The following is a 17,487-nucleotide window of genomic DNA, read 5'->3' on the forward strand; positions in this document are numbered from 1 at the left end:
AGATGGGCTATGCAAAAAACCCGGAGCGTTCTATGAAATGACGCTTCAAAAAAAATAATCGCTCTATCACGCAAATTTGATCGTGGGAAGTCAAAATCGTGATCGCGATTAAAATTTGATTAATTGTGCAGCCCTAGAAAATAGTGCGCAACAATCAGCTGTTTCTGCGTGAAGAGAGAAATAATGCGCAACAATCAGCTGCTTCTCTGACGGGATGGTCAACAAGTCGGCTCTTCAGATCAGACGGTGGCACCACTACTGTGATTGGGGTAAGGGTGGAGGTGTTTTACTTTAGTTGGGTCACTTCTTAGAATATATGATTAAGTTAGACTCCTTTTCTGGTGAGATCGGAGCTGCCAACTTTTCCCAAAACCTTGGAGTGAGATTCGGGGGGCCAACCCATATTTTGTCGCGTACAAAGCAATTTTCCTTGGCTCTTTCAGCATCATTATCCTTCAGGGTTTAAATTGGTATTTGTTATGTGTAGGGGGATGGGGAGGCTCTCCCTACGGGGGTCTGGGGGTATGCCCCCCAGGCATTTTTTTGAAAAATAAATCATTAAATGGCACTTTCTGGAGTTTTGTGCAAAAAAATGGAGAAATCAAGTCTTACATGATATGTGCAAAACTGTAGGGTTAGGAGCCTTTGTGTTGTTGTAGTATCAACAGGTATTAGGGCATTTAGCATTTACATTATTTACATTATTAACTTCTTATGATATAACAACTGATCCAGACAATGTGCCAAACATAATGAGCCACATGAAGAGACAGGAGCATATGTAGAGTGTAGGGGCCAGGGATCCAAAGTTAAATTAATCAATCAACTAAGATCTCGGAAATTCTAAAGAATAAGAAACACTGATTTAAATAAATTCTCGTCCTTTACCCTTTGTTGTGGTTGGGAGTTTTTGTTTGGGTGTATGTTTCCCTTTCTTTGGCCTCCTTGTGTTTTTGTCTGTTTTCTCCATGGTCCTGTGTTCCTGGCCTTGTCTTGTTCCTCTGTGTCTGTTCGTTCTACTTTCTGTTTTATTTTGAGAGTCAGCTTCCTGTCTTGTCTTGTCTAGTCTTGTCTAGCTTTACTTTTGCCTGTCTGATTGTCCAGCCCCGCCCTAATGTGATTCACTTGATGTCTCACCTGTTCCCCATTACCTCATTACCTCTTGTATTTAACCTCTGTGTTCCCTTTGTCTAGTGCTGCATCATTGTTTTTGTCCTCGAGCCTATTATGCTGTGTGCGTCCGCGTTCCTGACGTTTTCCTGTTCCTTCCGTCCGTTTTTCCCTGTGAGTACTTCCCTAGGATATCCCCTTGTTGTGGCCTTGCCCTTACCTGCTTTTTGTCTTTGGATTTTTTGCTTTGGATTCCCTGGTTTTGGACTTTGCCTTCCCTGTGTTTATGTGAATCATAATAAAGATTGTTGTTGAAGTTCAACCCGCCTGACCCGACTCTGCTTTTGGGTCCTCTTCCTGTCACCTCCCGTAACACCCTTTGTGCCAAGGCTCAGTAATGTTTGGCCCTCATCCTCTGTGCCCCACTTACTGTATTTACTTTTTTGGGAAAATAAAGAGTATTTGTTCATTTTCTGAAACATTGAATGAATTATTTACAGTTACAAGCTTTCTCAATTTTGGAAGCAGTCTTCATGGCATGTGTCGCCAGCAGAGTCAGTAATAATCCTCCGTGCGGAAACACCGTGAGCGATGCAACGTTGGTACCAGAATTAAACAAAGCTTCGAGCAAAATCATTTTGCATCGAGGAGTTTTAGTAATCAAATTAGTAACTCGAGGAACCGTTTCAGCCCTATAATATATATATATATATATATATATATATATATATATTAATAAATAATATTACCCTACAGCTCTGTCTGTCGGTTTTCATTAAAGTCTATACTGTCAGCATGCAGCACAAGCAGCTTCAGATAAATATGGAGTCATGTTGAAAGATGAAGAGTCCGGTGTCGTTTTCATTCATATTGACTCCAGATGTTCATTTAGTGATTTACTGGGGGGAGCAGCAGAGTCAACAGAGGTAGAATCAACTTTTAAAAGAATTTGTTAACACTGTATCTAAAGGGGTGTGCACAACCATGACAAGGCATTGTCATTAGTAATTAGACAAGGTAAAGGCTGTGCAAAAGTTCAATGCTCCAAAAATGATTTTATAGTGCAGAATCAGGCACAGGTGTCATATTTTGAAAAGAAAGCTTTATTTGTTGCTAAAGTAACTGCTAACTGTTGCTCATTGTACCGTAATTAGCTGCTAGTTTGCTCTGTTAGCTGTAGGCCTACAGCTGTGCTATTAGCTGACTCAGCAAACTCCTCCATCAGTCTAATGGCGGTCCTGGTGTGGACACTCTGGGGACACCCCCACCCCCCCCCGTCTACTGAACATAATGCACATTCCGCTCGATTAGCTACTGTAAACGCCAATCAATATCTGCAATGTGACAAGTCCCTCTCTACCTTCCTGTGTTTAAAGGAAGCTAGGAAGAATTTCTATCTTATATTGTTTGCAGACATAAATACGATTGAATTGAATTTCAGCACTAAGCCTCGTAAATGCTGAGGAGAATTTACCCAGAAGAAGTCACAGTAGCTCCATTCGTTTGGTTTCAGCAGCTGTTGCTCCAGCATGCATGCAGGAGTCGGGAAAGTCACACAGTTAATCTGGGAGAGAGTGGGGGAAGGGCGGGGAGAGAGAGAGATAGAGATAGATAGATTGAGAGAGGGGGGAGAAAAGGAAAGGGAGAGAAAGAGAAGGAGGGAAGAGAGAGAGAGGTTTAATAATGGGGCACTTTAAAGTAACTTTGCTTTGATGCAGCACACACACTCACACACACTCTTCAGCTATGCAGTCTGTTGCTTTGGCAACACTCTCATCTCGGCAGCTCTGACAACACACTCAACTAAGAAGACATTTCCAATCGAGCCAGAATCGTTTATTCACTTCTCTCTATCCGGCCAATCCTTGGGGACACTTGGTTCCCTGATTCTCTCTACCACAACACTCTGAACTTCTACTTAAGTTCACAGAAATCAGCTAAGTGGATTCCCAAAAGATTGCCTTTAATTATCTTGGTGCTCAGATTCTTCAGCTGCTGTCATGACCAATTGAATTGGTCATGACAAGGAAAGGAGGAAAGGAAGAAAGGAAGGAACCAAAAAATTAAAGAAATGAAACACATCTGAAAAATCAAATGAATCAAAAGCAATATTTTCACAACAACGATACAGACACAGTTTTAGTGAAGACTTCCAAGACAAACAAAAGGAGCATTGTCTTCTCTCACATTCATTCCCATTAACGTCAGGAGGTAAAGAGCCTGCAGCGAGGATGTACTTTTGTTATTCAATAGGTTTTAGTTCAAAAACTTCAGTGGCACTAGAAAGCAAACTTGTCTAATGGTAAAGCAACAGCAAATCAACAAATATGGTTCTGACTTTTCCAGAGCTAATATTTAGATTGAAATACAGGAAGAAGAAAAACGCCTGGAATTGAACTTTATCTTGGCTTAAGAAGCACTGCTGGGGTCCTGCTAGATGGGCTTTAACTGACCCCCGCTTCCTTTGTTGGAGATGAGACCAAGGCTACTTCCAACAGCCTCCAATGAAGGGCTTGGTTTGTTTGCATTGACACGCACACACTTCCACTTTCTTTCTGCCCTTACGTAACCTCGACCAGTTGACCATCCATTAAACCAATCCTCCAAACGGTGACTGTCCAATCTTAGATTAACACTCGTAACAAGGCACGGCAGTGTACAATCACAACAGTACTCTGCTCAGAGCAAGTCTAGACCACGCTCCCAACATCCTACCTAGCTAAACTGCATTACACAAAAACTTCTCCATGACTTTTTGCCTGGGACATGTCCTGTAACTTTAGCCCCAATCTTTTAGCATTATAGCATGTATGTAGCTACAAATAATATAATAATAAGGCTAGCAAATGAAAACACTTCAAGTCACATAGTCAAGTTATAGTTTGTCTATTGTCCCAATGTGTTAAATATGTGTATTCATGTATGTTATACCAACAACTGATGCAGCAAACATTAAACTAAATTAGTCCCATGGCCAATCTGACTTGACTGAAAATACATTTTTCCTTTCAAACTTGGGTGATACTCAGGCTCTCCTCTGCTGGTATTAAATGTGTTCCTTCAGGGCTACTGTAGAGAACCAGGGGGAGGTTCTGGTTAGGTAAGAGTTCCCGTTAGTTGTCCCACTCACCGTGAACGTGGTCTCCTTGTTGTGTTTCCTATTGGGTGACGTCAATCCCGGGCTCTGCGGAGAGAAAAAGGACGCTCCGTCAAAATCTCTGTCCTCTGTGTCAGACATGACTGCTCCACATACACACACTGTCACTTGTACGCACACAAACACAGTTGGTTTCTGGTGAGTGCTGTTATGTCTGTCTGGTTCTCTCTGCTGCTGCTGCTGCTGCTGCTGCTGCTGCTGCGTGCGTGCGTGCGTGCGTGCGTGCGTGCGTGTGAGTGTGTGAGTGGGGAGCATAGTTTTGCAGAGCTTTCTCTTTGTGTGCGAGAGTGGATGTATGCATGTGTGAGTTTTACCTCTTAAGCTTAGAACAGAGTCATAGTAAACAAACAAAATGAAAGAAAGGGACAGAGATAAACCAACAGAATGAAAGGACGGGACAGAGATAAAAACAAATGAGAAAAAACAAATATGAATAAAATGTATACAGTTTATTACTATTTTTGACTGATGGGTGTGAGTGCACAAATGTAAGAAGCAGCAAAGGAGAGAAATGAGGAGACAGAGTGGATATGTTGTGGGTAGATCCTGTATAACTGCACCCTGACTGCCTGGGGGGAGCAGATAGAGTAGGAGGGATAAATCCGCTCTAACGGCCATCAGCCTCTCCCTTAATGAGGAGAGACCTAAAGAGAGAGATGTGAAATATGGAAGACTAAGTCATGCATCATTATAATCAAACCCAGTCTGTGTTAAGATACTAAAACTGCACCACTCTATATTTTTTACAATGGAATCAATGACTAGAGGTCTTGTTTTTGGTCTTATGGCCAGCTGTTGCTATTTATTGTATTCTAAGAATGCAAAAAAATAGTTTTGAGGTACAGTTTTTTCTTGAATAAAGTATCACTTTTTTTACACACATTGACCCAGAAGTCATTAATAACAGCTCATTAAAGAATGCAGTGGAAATAAGACCCTTCAGTAAATCGACCCTTACTACAGTACTATGAAAGCACAGTATGTTTCACCAGAGTAATTTAAAGCCTGTGTATTACCCTGAATTGCATTTTCCTGGCTTTTTTGTAAATCAGCAACCCCATGGGGCCAGGCATGTCACGGAGCCAGGCCCATAACAGCCCAAAAAAGCTACGTAGCATCCCCCTCTCCATCCCATGCGAGGAACTGCTGGGGTCAGATGCGCTGCCACACAGGTAGCAGTGAAGGTCAGAGACCTGGGCAGCAGAGACTGGCTCTGAGGACGTGGAACGTCTCCTTTCTATGGGGAAAGAGTCAAAACTTATGCTCCTCTACCCCTTACCCCTTCATCCATTCACTTTCCCCCCCCCCCTCATCTCCTCATCCACTCATCCCGCCTACTCTCTCCCCATCCTACTTAGTTCAGTACATCCCTATAATTTGGCTATCCCTAGTTGCCTCCCTATGCGCACAGGTTGTCGGGGGAGAATACTCTGACTGTTGTCTGTGCAGATGCACCAAAGACCAGCTTGGAGTTCTTGGAGACCCAGAATGGAATCCAGGGGTCCCTTCTCTGGGATACCAATCCATGCACGTCCAAAGCTAGAGCTGGGTCTGGGTTCTCGGCAGTGAGTCAGTCTCATTAAAGGTGGGGGGTTGGCCTCCGCCAGGGCTGTGCTTTGTCCCCAATCCCGTTTGTGATATTCATGGACTCATGGGTGGATGATTAACGCATACTGTTGCATGTCGGGCACTGCGGATTGGCTCCTGTAACAGGCGGGTGGGTGTGAGTGTCCCAAGTATCACAAATGTCAGGAGGACTTACAGCAAAAATGAATTCTTAATGATTTAACCTGTGTTTTTGATCAGATAATGCTATAATCAAAATCTCATAAGAAATGACAAAATTATTGGTTTTGGCAAGATTAGATTAATTACAATATTTAATATAATGGGATGGCCAATAGAGGAAATCTGAGACAGGACTAATACTAAGACAATAGCTGACAAAAAAAGACAGAGTTTTGACTATAAGTGTAAATGTAAGTAAAATGTAAGTAATATATAGTATATAAGTTAAATGTAATCATATTCAATCAACATGAACTTTAAAGTGCCCCTATTATGCTTTTTGGATTTTTCCCATCTTTTAGTGTGTTAAATAACTTTTGTTAGTAAAAAACAACATTTGACCCGAAATGGAGATTTCTCTCGTGCCTAGAAATTCTTAGCCCACATTCCGGTTTGAAATTCCTTACTTAGTGATGCTCAGTGGCTTGTTTAATTTGGTTAGTCTATTTTGACGAGGATTTCTTTAGGGGATTGCTCCGGTGCTGCATCGGATGTCCCTCATTTTCAGCCAGGTGTTCATCCCCTTCCTCTGTCTCTGTGTTGGTGTTCTAACCTCTGTCCCCGTCCTCTGTCTCTGTGTTGGCGTTCTAACCTCCGTCCCCATCCTCTGTCTCTGTGATGGCGTTTTAACCTCCGTCCCCATCCTCTGTCTCTGTGATGGCGTTCTAACCTCCGTCCCCATCCTCTGTCTCTGTGATGGCGTTCTAACCTCCGTCCCCATCCTCTGTCTCTGTGTTGGTGTTCTAACCTCTGTCCCCGTCCTCTGTCTCTGTGTTGGCGTTCTAACCTCCGTCCCCATCCTCTGTCTCTGTGATGGCGTTCTAACCTCCGTCCCCATCCTCTGTCTCTGTGATGGCGTTCTAACCTCCGTCCCCATCCTCTGTCTCTGTGATGGTGTTCTAACCTCCGTCCCCATCCTCTTTCTCTGTGTTGGCTCTCTAATCCCTGTCCTCTGTCTCTGTGTTGGTCTTCTAACCTCTGTACCCATCCTCTGTCTCTGTGATGGCTCTCTAAACTGCGTCCCCTTTCTCTGTGTGGACAATCTAACTTCCGTCCCCGTCCTCTGTCTGTGTGTTCTAACCTCCGTCCCCATCCTCGGTCTCTGTGTTGGCGTTTTAACCTCCGTCCCCTTCCTCCTGTCTCTTTGTTGGTGTTCTAACCTCCGTCCCCATCCTCTGTCTCTGTGATGGCGTTTTAACCTCCATCCCCTTCCTCCTGTCTCTTTGTTGGTGTTCTAACCTCGGTCCCCATCCTCTGTCTCTGTGATGGCGTTTTAACCTCGGCCCCCTTCCTCCTGTCTCTTTGTTGGTGTTCTAACCTCCGTCCCCGTCTTCTGTCTCTGTGTTGGCGTTCTAACCTCTGTCCCCGTCCTGGGTTAGGTTTTTGCTTAAAACTGTGAACTGCTTTTAAAAAAGAAATTGTATTCCAAACGAGCTGCCGTGTTAGTAGGTTTTGAAATCCGAAAACAGCCCAACGTGACACATTTTCCTATCCGCTGCAGCCATCGCGGTTGTAGAAGGGTGTAGCCTGCTTTTTTTGCTTGTGATTGGTCAGTAAAGAGAAACTGGTGGCAATGCATGTCGGTGTCAAGCCCTGTCTCCTGCACGCTGTACCACGGAGCAATCCCTCGCCAACGAAACGGAGGATTTCCACGGAGTGAGAACACGTTTGACATGGACAAGCTCCTGTTATGTGCTTCATGTGAGGAAGGGAAACTCGTAAAATGTCCAGACCTGGTTCATCTGACATTCTGTCTGGAGTTAATATGAGAAAAACGTCTCTCTCTCTCTCTCTCTCTCTCTCAGAAGTATCCTGTAAGTTTGATGACATCATCTGTTTTAGTTCAAAGGCAAATAAGGTGTACTATACCTGAGAAATGACATTGATATATAAAAGGAAGTAGCATGACCTAGATATGGTTTAATGGAATCTTTACCCTTTTTTACAGTCAGAATTTATTCTCACGCCACAAATGTCTTATAGACTGCGGTGGGTGTGCAACATGTTTTACAGGAAGAGGAATAACAATAGTCAGACAGCTTTACCTGTGGCTCTGTACTGCTCTTCCTAACCAGACTGTTGTGTGAATGGTCCACATGATGCAGGGGACTACCACCTGAGTGAAATCCATTTACTGAAGAAAAATAAGAGAAAGAGGGAGATGTCAAGACAGAGAGATAATTAAATTAAAATTAATTCTTTGGTGTCTATAGATAAGACTGTAAACCTGTACTGATCCACAGACAATTCACATTTATTGTTATCAGTCAGAGTCAAACCAATGCTTAACTGTCCTAATAGGGAAAAACACAGATCTGGGGTTGGGTTACAATATATGTAAATCCATGACTAACGTTGTCTGCAAAGTCCTTCCTAAAATCTTAGTAACTGCTAGTTTCAAACTTAAAAAATTGTCTTTCAACATTAAAACACAATGAATGTTTTAGCTACTATGAGTTAGAGTGAGTGGGAAATGTCCAGTTATGCTAACTCACCAACTTTAGTGAGTTGGGGCCAGCACACAAACCTTAGCCTTCTGGCTCTTTCTATTTCTCTGCCTTTTTAATGGGCCAAAAGAAAGACAGGGAGCCTTAGTTTGCAGTTGAGGCTAAAGATAAAATGAGTCACAGGAAGTGTTTGGTGTGCATGTGCTTCGTGCTACTGTGGAATTTTTGGAGAATTCACAGCCCTGGGGCACTCACGCTTGAGGAAGTTGAAGTACTGGTAGTTCAAATGGAGTGAGATAGATTTGCAGTACCTGTCGGAAGGGAATTCTTGTGTCGAAGAGAGGTCTTGGGGGTCCCTGGTGCACGGCACGGCCTTTCCCATGTAGTCTCTGGTGAAAAGGGGGGGGGGGAAGGCAAATGACATTAGGAGAGCACTACCAGCTGTCATTGTGTTAGCAGTGTTGGAACCTTAGTTCCATTTGGGCAAGAAGAAGAAGAAGTGATTCCATCTGTGGTTGCAAACTTGGCTCTTGTTGCAGTCAGCAGTTATACCAAGTCAATTACAAAGTCAGCCTACTATCACCTTAAGAATATATCAAGGGTTACAGGACTTATGTGTCAACAGGACTTGGAAAAACTGGTCCATGCTTTCATCTTCAGTAGACTTGACTACTGTAACGGGGTCTTTACAGGTCTCCCTAAAAAATCAATCAGACAGCTACAGCTGATTCAGAACGCTGCTGCTCGGGTCCTCACTAAGACCAAGAGACTGGATCACATCACTCCAGTCCTCACTAAGACCAAGAGACTGGATCACATCACTCCAGTCCTGAAGTCTTTACACTGGCTTCCTGTGTCTCAAAGAATTGATTTCAAAGTACTCTTGCTAGTTTATAAATCCCTTAACGGTTTAGGTCCAAAATACATTTCTGATCTGCTACTACACTATGACCCCCCCAGACCTCTCAGGTCATCTGGGACAGGTCTACTTTCTGTCCCCAGAGTCAGAACTAAACAGGGTGAAGCAGCTTTCAGTTTCTATGCTCCTCATATCTGGAATAAACTCCCAGAAACCTGCAGGTCCGCTGCTACTCTCAGTTCTTTAAATCAAGGCTGAAGTCCTTTCTTTTTGATGATGCCTTTCTTTAAATTAATGCTCATTTCTTTAAATTTCTTATGCTGCACTGTAACTTTTATTCTTGTGTTTTATGTGTCCTAATGTTTCTATTTTGTTTTTAACTGTCTATTCATGTGTTTTATTAATTTTTAATGTTTATGATTTTTAACTGTTTGTACTTGTGTTTTATCTGTTTAACTGATTTTGTGTAAAGCACTTTGAATTGCCCTGTTGCTGAAATGTGCTCTACAAATAAAGCTGCCTTGCCTTGCCTTGCCTACCAGTTTACAGTGACCTACAGCACAACTGCTGGAATGACTAGTCCAACAATTCCAAATGATATTCCTTTGTCAATTCCACTATGCATGCGGCATCTGAAGGCCGCAGGACCTATAAGCAGTTCTATGAGCAGGACTGATGTGTTGATAAATCTGCAGGCTGTGAGAAGTGCTACGGTCACGCACGGCTATTCACTCATTTACACCTTTATTAAGTCACCTGGAAATGACGGCAGGCTGCTACAGTTTAACCATACAGACCTTTACATCAGGGGTCTTCAACGTTCTTTAAGCCAAGGACCCCTTATATACTACATATATTGTATAAAATGAAGTTGCATACTAAACTGGGTGTAAGGCTGCCTAAAGCCTTTATACATGCTTTTTTTGCATTAAATACTAAGCTACTAAAATAGCCTAATAATTGTTGGCACGATTTTATAAACCATGTTTTAGTATTAACCATACATTTGGCATAGTGACTCCTCAGGATGTCTCTGTGGATCTTAGTGACTACCTTACCTATAGGCCAGTTAGCCTATCATCAGTGGGGAGTTATATTTGCAAATAATATTTTTTATAATTTTAGGATTTTTTTAATTTTTGAAAAAACCTGCATTGACTCTGAGGCCCCCTTAGGGGTCCCAGACCCCCTGTTGATGATCTCTGCTCTACACATAGCAGAAAGCTCAGGTATAACTCATTATTGTGCTTTTACCAAGCAAGGATCATCATAGTCTGTTTTCTTACTCTGTTTTCACCAAAAGTCTTTTCTTTGAAACACATTGCAATGCAAATGCTGCTGTGTAACATTAATTGGAAGTGACAGTGTATGAGCCAAGATAAATCTCAAATTATTACCAAAATAGCATGTATAAGATCACCGAATTATTTACATTTCTATCGTTAACATAGTGACTGTATGAACCATTTTATTATTGTGCCATGCACACAAAAAGTATGCCCAACCCAAATGGAATTACAAGACACCAATAAGGACCAGACAACAGAATAGCAACAGAAATTAAACAAATAAACCTTCTTGCCTTCTTTCACATTAGAGCTGGGCAGTATATCTATACCTTATCGATAGCGTGAGACTAGCTATTGTCTTAGATTTTGGATATTGTAATATCATAATATGGCATACAGTGGGGCTCAAAAGTTTGGGCACCCCAGGTAAAAATTTGTATTAATGTGCATAAAGAAGCCAAGAAAAGATGGAAAAATCTCGAAAAGGCATCAAATGACAGATTAGACATTCGTATAATATGTCACAAAAAGTTAGATTTAATTTTATCATTTACACATTCAAAATAGAAAATAGAAAACAAAAATATGGCGTCTCCAAAAGTCTTCCAGTTCTTTGAGATTTCTGGGCTGTCTGTCACGCACTGCTCTTTTAAGGTCTATCAATAGATTTTACCTTATGTTGAAGTCAGGAGATTGTGAAGGCCATGGCAAAACCTTCAGTTCACGCCTCTTGATGTAATCCACCGTGGATTTTGAGGAGTGTTTAGGATCATTATCCATTTGTAGAAGCCATCCTCTCTTTAACTTCAGCTTTTTCACAGATGGCATCAAGTTAGCGTCCAAAATTTGCTGAAATGTTATTGAATCCATTTTTCCTTCTACTCGTGAAATGTTCCCTGTGCCACTGGCTGCAATACAACCCCAAAGCATGATTAATCCCCCCCCCCCCCCCCCCATGCTTAACAGCTGGACAAAGGTTCTTTTCATTATTTCTGTGCTCTTTCTTATCCAAACGTACCTTGCTCATTGTGGCCAAAAAGTTCTATTTTAACCTCATCGGTCCACAGAACTTGTTCCCACAATGCATCAGGTTTGTCTATATGATCTTTGTGGTGAGGATGTAAGAGAGGGTTTTTTCTGATAACTCTTCCATGAAGACCATATCTGTACAAGTATCTCTTTATAGTGGAATAGTGTAGCAACTCCAGTGTCTCCAGGTCTTTCTGGATGGATCGGGCAGTCTAACGGGGGTCTGGACTTGCTTTTCTCCCAATCCTGCGAGCGGTTCTGTCTGATATTGTTCTTGGTCTTCCAGATCTTTAACTTCAACTGTTCCTGATGACGGCCATTTCTTAATTACATTCCCAACAGAGGATATTGGCATCTGAAAACGCTTTGCTATCTTCTTCTAGCCTTCTCCTGCTTTGTGAGCATCAACTATTTTCAGTTTCAGTTTTCTAGACAACTTCTTAGAAGAAGCCATGGTGCTGATTGTTGGGGGGGGGGGGGGGGGGGGGGGGGGGGGGGGCAGATGACTCTGGGCCATGGTACTGTTTGTTGGGGGGGGCAGATGAGTCTGGGCATTTAAAACCTTACTATTGACATCACCTGGTCTTTCCAGACGATGATTGAGAACAATCCTTGACACTGTCAGGTCTCAACTTTCCAAAGGGGGGGGGGGTTGCATGCTAGAAACTCTGCAGGGGGCCCAAACTTTTGCAGATGCCATTTTTTTGTTTTCTGTTGAAATTGTAACTGATGGAAATGAAATCTAATTTTTTGTGACTTATTATACCAATGTCTAATCTGTCATTTGATGCCTTTTGGATATTTTCCCATCTTTTCTTGGCTTCTTTATGCACATTAATACACATTTTTACCTGGGGTGCCCAAACTTTTGAGCCCCATTGTAAGTTTTGTCTTTTCCTGTAAAGTGATGTTATTTCCTGATCTTAACAGACTGTTGTAAGTGTTCTATTATTTGCCATTACCCACTTATTCATTATATCCACATTACTGATGATTATTTATCAAAAATCTCTTTGTGTAAATATTTTGTGAAAGCACTAACAGTCAACACTACAATATCGTTGCGGTATTGATATATATATTTGGTCATAAATATGGTGATATCAGATTCTACAAAAAAACAAACCCCATTCATTTATTTGAGTGTACTTCACATGCTTTAGAAACAAAAGTTGCCAACTTATATATTTTTAATTTAAACAACCATTCCATCTGCTCATCATCAGTACACTAGGACATTTCATGTAAGATGGGTGTTCTTAACTCATCATGATAAGGACAATATAAATACAATTATATAGTAACTATCTGCTCTTACTCCCTTCAAATAGGTATACTACTTTTGTCACATCATGATCCCAATTTATTAATTTTCCATGGTGGAAAGCTTTGAAATACTATTCGTGGTTGGAGGGCCTGTCTACATGCCACTCCTCCCCTCAATCAATTTAAATGACTATGGGCGAAGTCAGCGTCTTTTATCAATCACCCGTTCCCTTTCAGGGTTAACTGAATATAACAGGTGCAGACTTTTCACAGTTATCCCTTGACAGGTTTGTGAAGTTGTACTGAGCTCCATAGATGCATTGATACGCGTCCATCATCATGCTGCTGGTACAGGAACGACCAACGTGGACCCTCATATAGAAGGGCTCTCTTTTATACTCTCCATTCTCAGCACAACACTGAGCTACATTAGTCATTTCCTGTCAGCATAGAAAGAAAAAGCACAGACATCTAAAGAGCTCTTATTTCATTTTTGACTTTTTTTGCTGACTCTACTCCGGATTATCAGTGGAGACCAGAGATGGGAAGTAACGAAGTACAAATACTTTGTTACTGTTCTCAAGTAGATCTTTACTATTTATTTATTTGGCAACTTTTAACTTTTACTCCTTACATTTGAACACAAATAGTGGTACTTTCTACTTCTTACATTTTACAAAATTGGCTTGCTACTTAAATTTTGTACTAAAGGTCGTCTATCAGGTGTGATTGTGAGTGCATGTCGGAAAACAGCGCGGAGACACGCCTCACACCGTGAGCGGGCGCACACGCCACACGGAGAATAAAGTCAGAGAAAAGAAAAAGAGACTATTTGTCCAGAGGATAATCAGCTGAGATTCTGTGTGTGCATCTATGAGAACTGTAAGTCATATAGCTTATGTTGTCAGTTCATTTAAGCATGTTGTTATATTGGTCTGTAGTTCTTGCAAATTTAAACGTTAGCTTGTTTGTGTTCTTCACCCGTTAGCTAGGTTACACCTGTTACCTAGGTTACACCTGGCTGTTGATTTGATATAATGGAGATTGTGGAATTAGATTAGATTAGATTCAACTTTATTGTCATTACACATGTACAGGTACAAGGCAACGAAATGCAGTTTGGGTCTAACCAGAAGTGCAATAGCAGTAAGTGCAGGATATACAATGGTTCCGTAAGTGCAAGACATGGATATGTAATGAATAAATATAGAAAAGAATACTATTATAAACAGAGTTTTACAGATGGGTTTGTCCTATGAATACAAAATATAGATAACAGGTATTGTGAGCATGTCCTTGCTCATTAAGATAAAGTAATTAATAGTGGGTTTGTTGTTATTATTTACTAGCATATATGATTCCTATGCATTGTGTATGGTAGCCTTTACAATGTTATTTATTTCTTTTATTACCGCACACACAGTCACAGCAGAGCTATACGCACCCCCCATGTTTATACTGACACTTGTTTGTAATAAAGCATCAACGGAGAGAAGTGTTTTAACAGACACACCTGGGCCTAAGTTGGAAACCAGAATCAGCTTTAAATCCAGTCCTAATCTAGTCCTCACTATGTTTCAAATAATTTCACTGGAGTTAATTATTGTTTTTTGCGTCATCAATACCAAATTGAATCTAATTGGATGGGAATATACACAGACTTCTTACAAAATCAAACTTGAATTCATATCTTGCTACTCGGTCAGAATCTTATTAACCTAGAGTCCCAGTCTCTGTTACAATAAATAAGTAGCCAATAGCATATAAAGAGCCTTTTTTTCCATGTCCACTGTAGTTTCTCCGCGTGCTCTCTAGTAACATCTGTCTGGTCCAGATAGCTTTGTCATTCACAAGGCTACTTTTACTTTTATACTTTAAGTACATTTCCAAGCCTCTACTTTGTTACTTTTACTTGAGTAAAGATGTTAAATCAGTACTTCTACTTTTACCAGCATATTTTTTAACACAATTATCTGTACTTCTACTTGAGTATGGGAAGTGAGTACTTTTGCCATCTCTGGCAGAGACAAGTGGACCAATCCAATCAGCAGGCTTATGGCCTTCACGTCTGATGTTCAACATCAGCGCACAGCCTTTACTCAATGGCCCTAAATGTCTCAATTACTCTCTGTTAGCTTGTCATCCACAAATTAACACTGGGAGAAATATGGGATATTAATGCAGAAAATGCAGCATAATCTACTTACCTCGAGGACATTGTTATTTTGACTGTCTGCCTTTAAAAACAAATGATTCACAGTACATTAGACAATTTGCCAGATTGAAAGCCAGGAAACCAAATTGAAAGGACAAATTAAGTTTTATCAAAATAATTGTTTCAGTCAAATGACTTTAGGCATGAGGTGGGATATTTACTGATGTTTGACACCTGAGTGGAACCGGTTAAGTTTCTAGGCAACTGGCTCTTGAAATGCAGACTGCGGATCATTTCCGATTTTATAACAGGTGAGAGATCAGACTTGGAGCCAGTCCGATTCATAGTTCTGGATACAGTGATACATATGATGCAGCTGCAGCTGGAGGGATTCTTGTCATAGACCAGCTGAAGTCTAAAAAGTTGTCAATTACTCTAAATTTCCTCCATAGTCTTTATTGTGGAATCAAAACCCAAGTCAGCTCAATTTACTCTCTTTGCCATTGGCAGAATAGTTCATCATCCCTTTTTATGGCTGCCATGGATCCTCATGATGTCAATTCATGAGATCAGTGACAGAGTGTAGCATCCAATGACGATGAAGGTCTTTTATGGAACATAGAAAAACATCAATTCATGCTTCTCTGATTCACCAAAGCCAGTCCTAACCACTTTTCTATTCTGCATACCTCACTGGTTCAGAGTCCCTGGAGAGTTGCATCATCTCAGTGGCTGACAGAGGACAACACTGCTGCAGTGTAGCAGATGTGTACAAGTGAATGTATGAATGAAAACAGTCAACAGCAGGTCTAAAAGGCATTAACTAAATGTTCACCAGCCATGCCACCAGTGATGCGAGATTTCCTTGATTCTGAGCGGGGAGAAAAAGAAATGGCCTAGTTAGCTTCAACACTGATATGTTTTATTCATAACCATATGACACCATATGGCCTTGATGGAGTAATTACCTCCTATATCTGGGTTTTATCAGTCAAAACCCAAAAAGCCCATTCACACTCACAAAGAGCAAAGAGAGTGCTCAGCGGGAACTCCTCTCATGGCAATCAAACACACAAAAAAAAGCAGAAGATACACTGTAGCTGTCGTGGAAAAACGTTTCCAGTTGCCTAAAACTATGATAAGCCTCTGAGTTTGAATGACAGCTGAGCAGACATTGGCACAATGTAAACTCGCTCACCAGCCAAGAACAGAAAGCATTTAGTTAAGAATAAGGACCATCAATTAGTGTCTAAACTGAACAATGTTCACACAAAGTAAACCAGAACAACCAGGTTCCGTAAAAAAACATAGGTGGAAATTAAAAAAAGAAATGTGAATAACTTATTCAATCAGAGCCTACCAAATATCACTTTCTTTTGAAGAGTGTAATCTAGGGCTGTGCATTTAATTGAATTTCGATTTCAATTTAGATTTTTCAAATCACCAAAATCCAGAAAAAAAGATAATTTTGTCATGTTCTGTTTAGCAAGAACACTCTCATTTTGTCTTGTGTTCTGAATGACACGCACGTGCACATCTGCCCCTCCCGAAACCATAAACTCTCTCAGCCTATACAGTTAGGGAGGCAAGTCGTGTGCATATCATCCGCTGGAATTTAAAAACTTGAGTAATGATGGCAGAAGGAGGGCAGCCACAGCAGTGTTTGGTGAGCAAAAAAAGCAAAAACAAGTCTGTGGTCTTGGAAAAGTTAACGTTAGCCCTGCGGCCCCTCTTCTATTCTAATCCAAAAACTCTTTCTGTGAGATAAAGGACACTAAAACATTATACCCTGGACACTATCCATTATATCTAATGATTAATGAGTAATCATATTAAATAATCGGGATTTCAATATTGACCAAAATAATCGTGATTATTATTTTTCCATAATCGAGCAGCCCTAGTGTAATTTACAGGGCAGAAGTTTTTTTTATATAGTTTATTATGAATCTGACTTCATTCAAAAATCCCTGTAAACCAAAGGGCTGGTCTGTGTGCTGTGGATCTACAGTATGTATATGATGAGCAGCCCAGTGGCCAGGGAGGACAACGGCTGGTACAAACGACAGCAGCTTGTGCCGTTGCACACAGGAGAAACGTTGGAGAAAAAAAAACCAGCACTGACACTTGTATGTAGACTGTTGAATTGAATGACATGGGAGAGATGGAGAGACAAAAGGAAATCAATGAGTTTTCTTGCTGACATGGTTTACAGTGCTTCATGCCTTTTAGGTTCATACGCAGCCTACAACTCAAACAGCAGCACGTTGTTCCGCCTATCAAGATTTAGACAGGCCACATTGTGGTGTGACCAGGCCAGGGATACATAAACACCGGTTGTCACGCTGTGTGACAGATAGCAAACCTGCACTTTCTTACCTTCCTAA

General features: G+C 41.2%; 1 protein-coding gene across 1 annotated transcript in view; it reads right to left on the reverse strand.

The window, feature by feature from the left end:
- LOC116671611 (growth arrest-specific protein 7) overlaps positions 1–17,487 on the reverse strand; it is a 56,625-nt gene that overhangs the window by 23,433 nt on the left and 15,705 nt on the right. Inside the window, exons 3-6 of the mRNA XM_032502955.1 lie at positions 8,814–8,891; positions 8,101–8,189; positions 4,241–4,294; positions 2,585–2,674 (exon numbers count right to left, since the gene is read on the reverse strand). Of these exons, the coding sequence (XP_032358846.1) occupies positions 2,585–2,674; positions 4,241–4,294; positions 8,101–8,189; positions 8,814–8,891 (311 nt within the window). The remainder of the gene's footprint in view (positions 1–2,584; positions 2,675–4,240; positions 4,295–8,100; positions 8,190–8,813; positions 8,892–17,487) is intronic.

Source organism: Etheostoma spectabile, chromosome 21 (assembly GCF_008692095.1).
Source record: "Etheostoma spectabile isolate EspeVRDwgs_2016 chromosome 21, UIUC_Espe_1.0, whole genome shotgun sequence".
Lineage (NCBI taxonomy): Eukaryota > Metazoa > Chordata > Actinopteri > Perciformes > Percidae > Etheostoma > Etheostoma spectabile.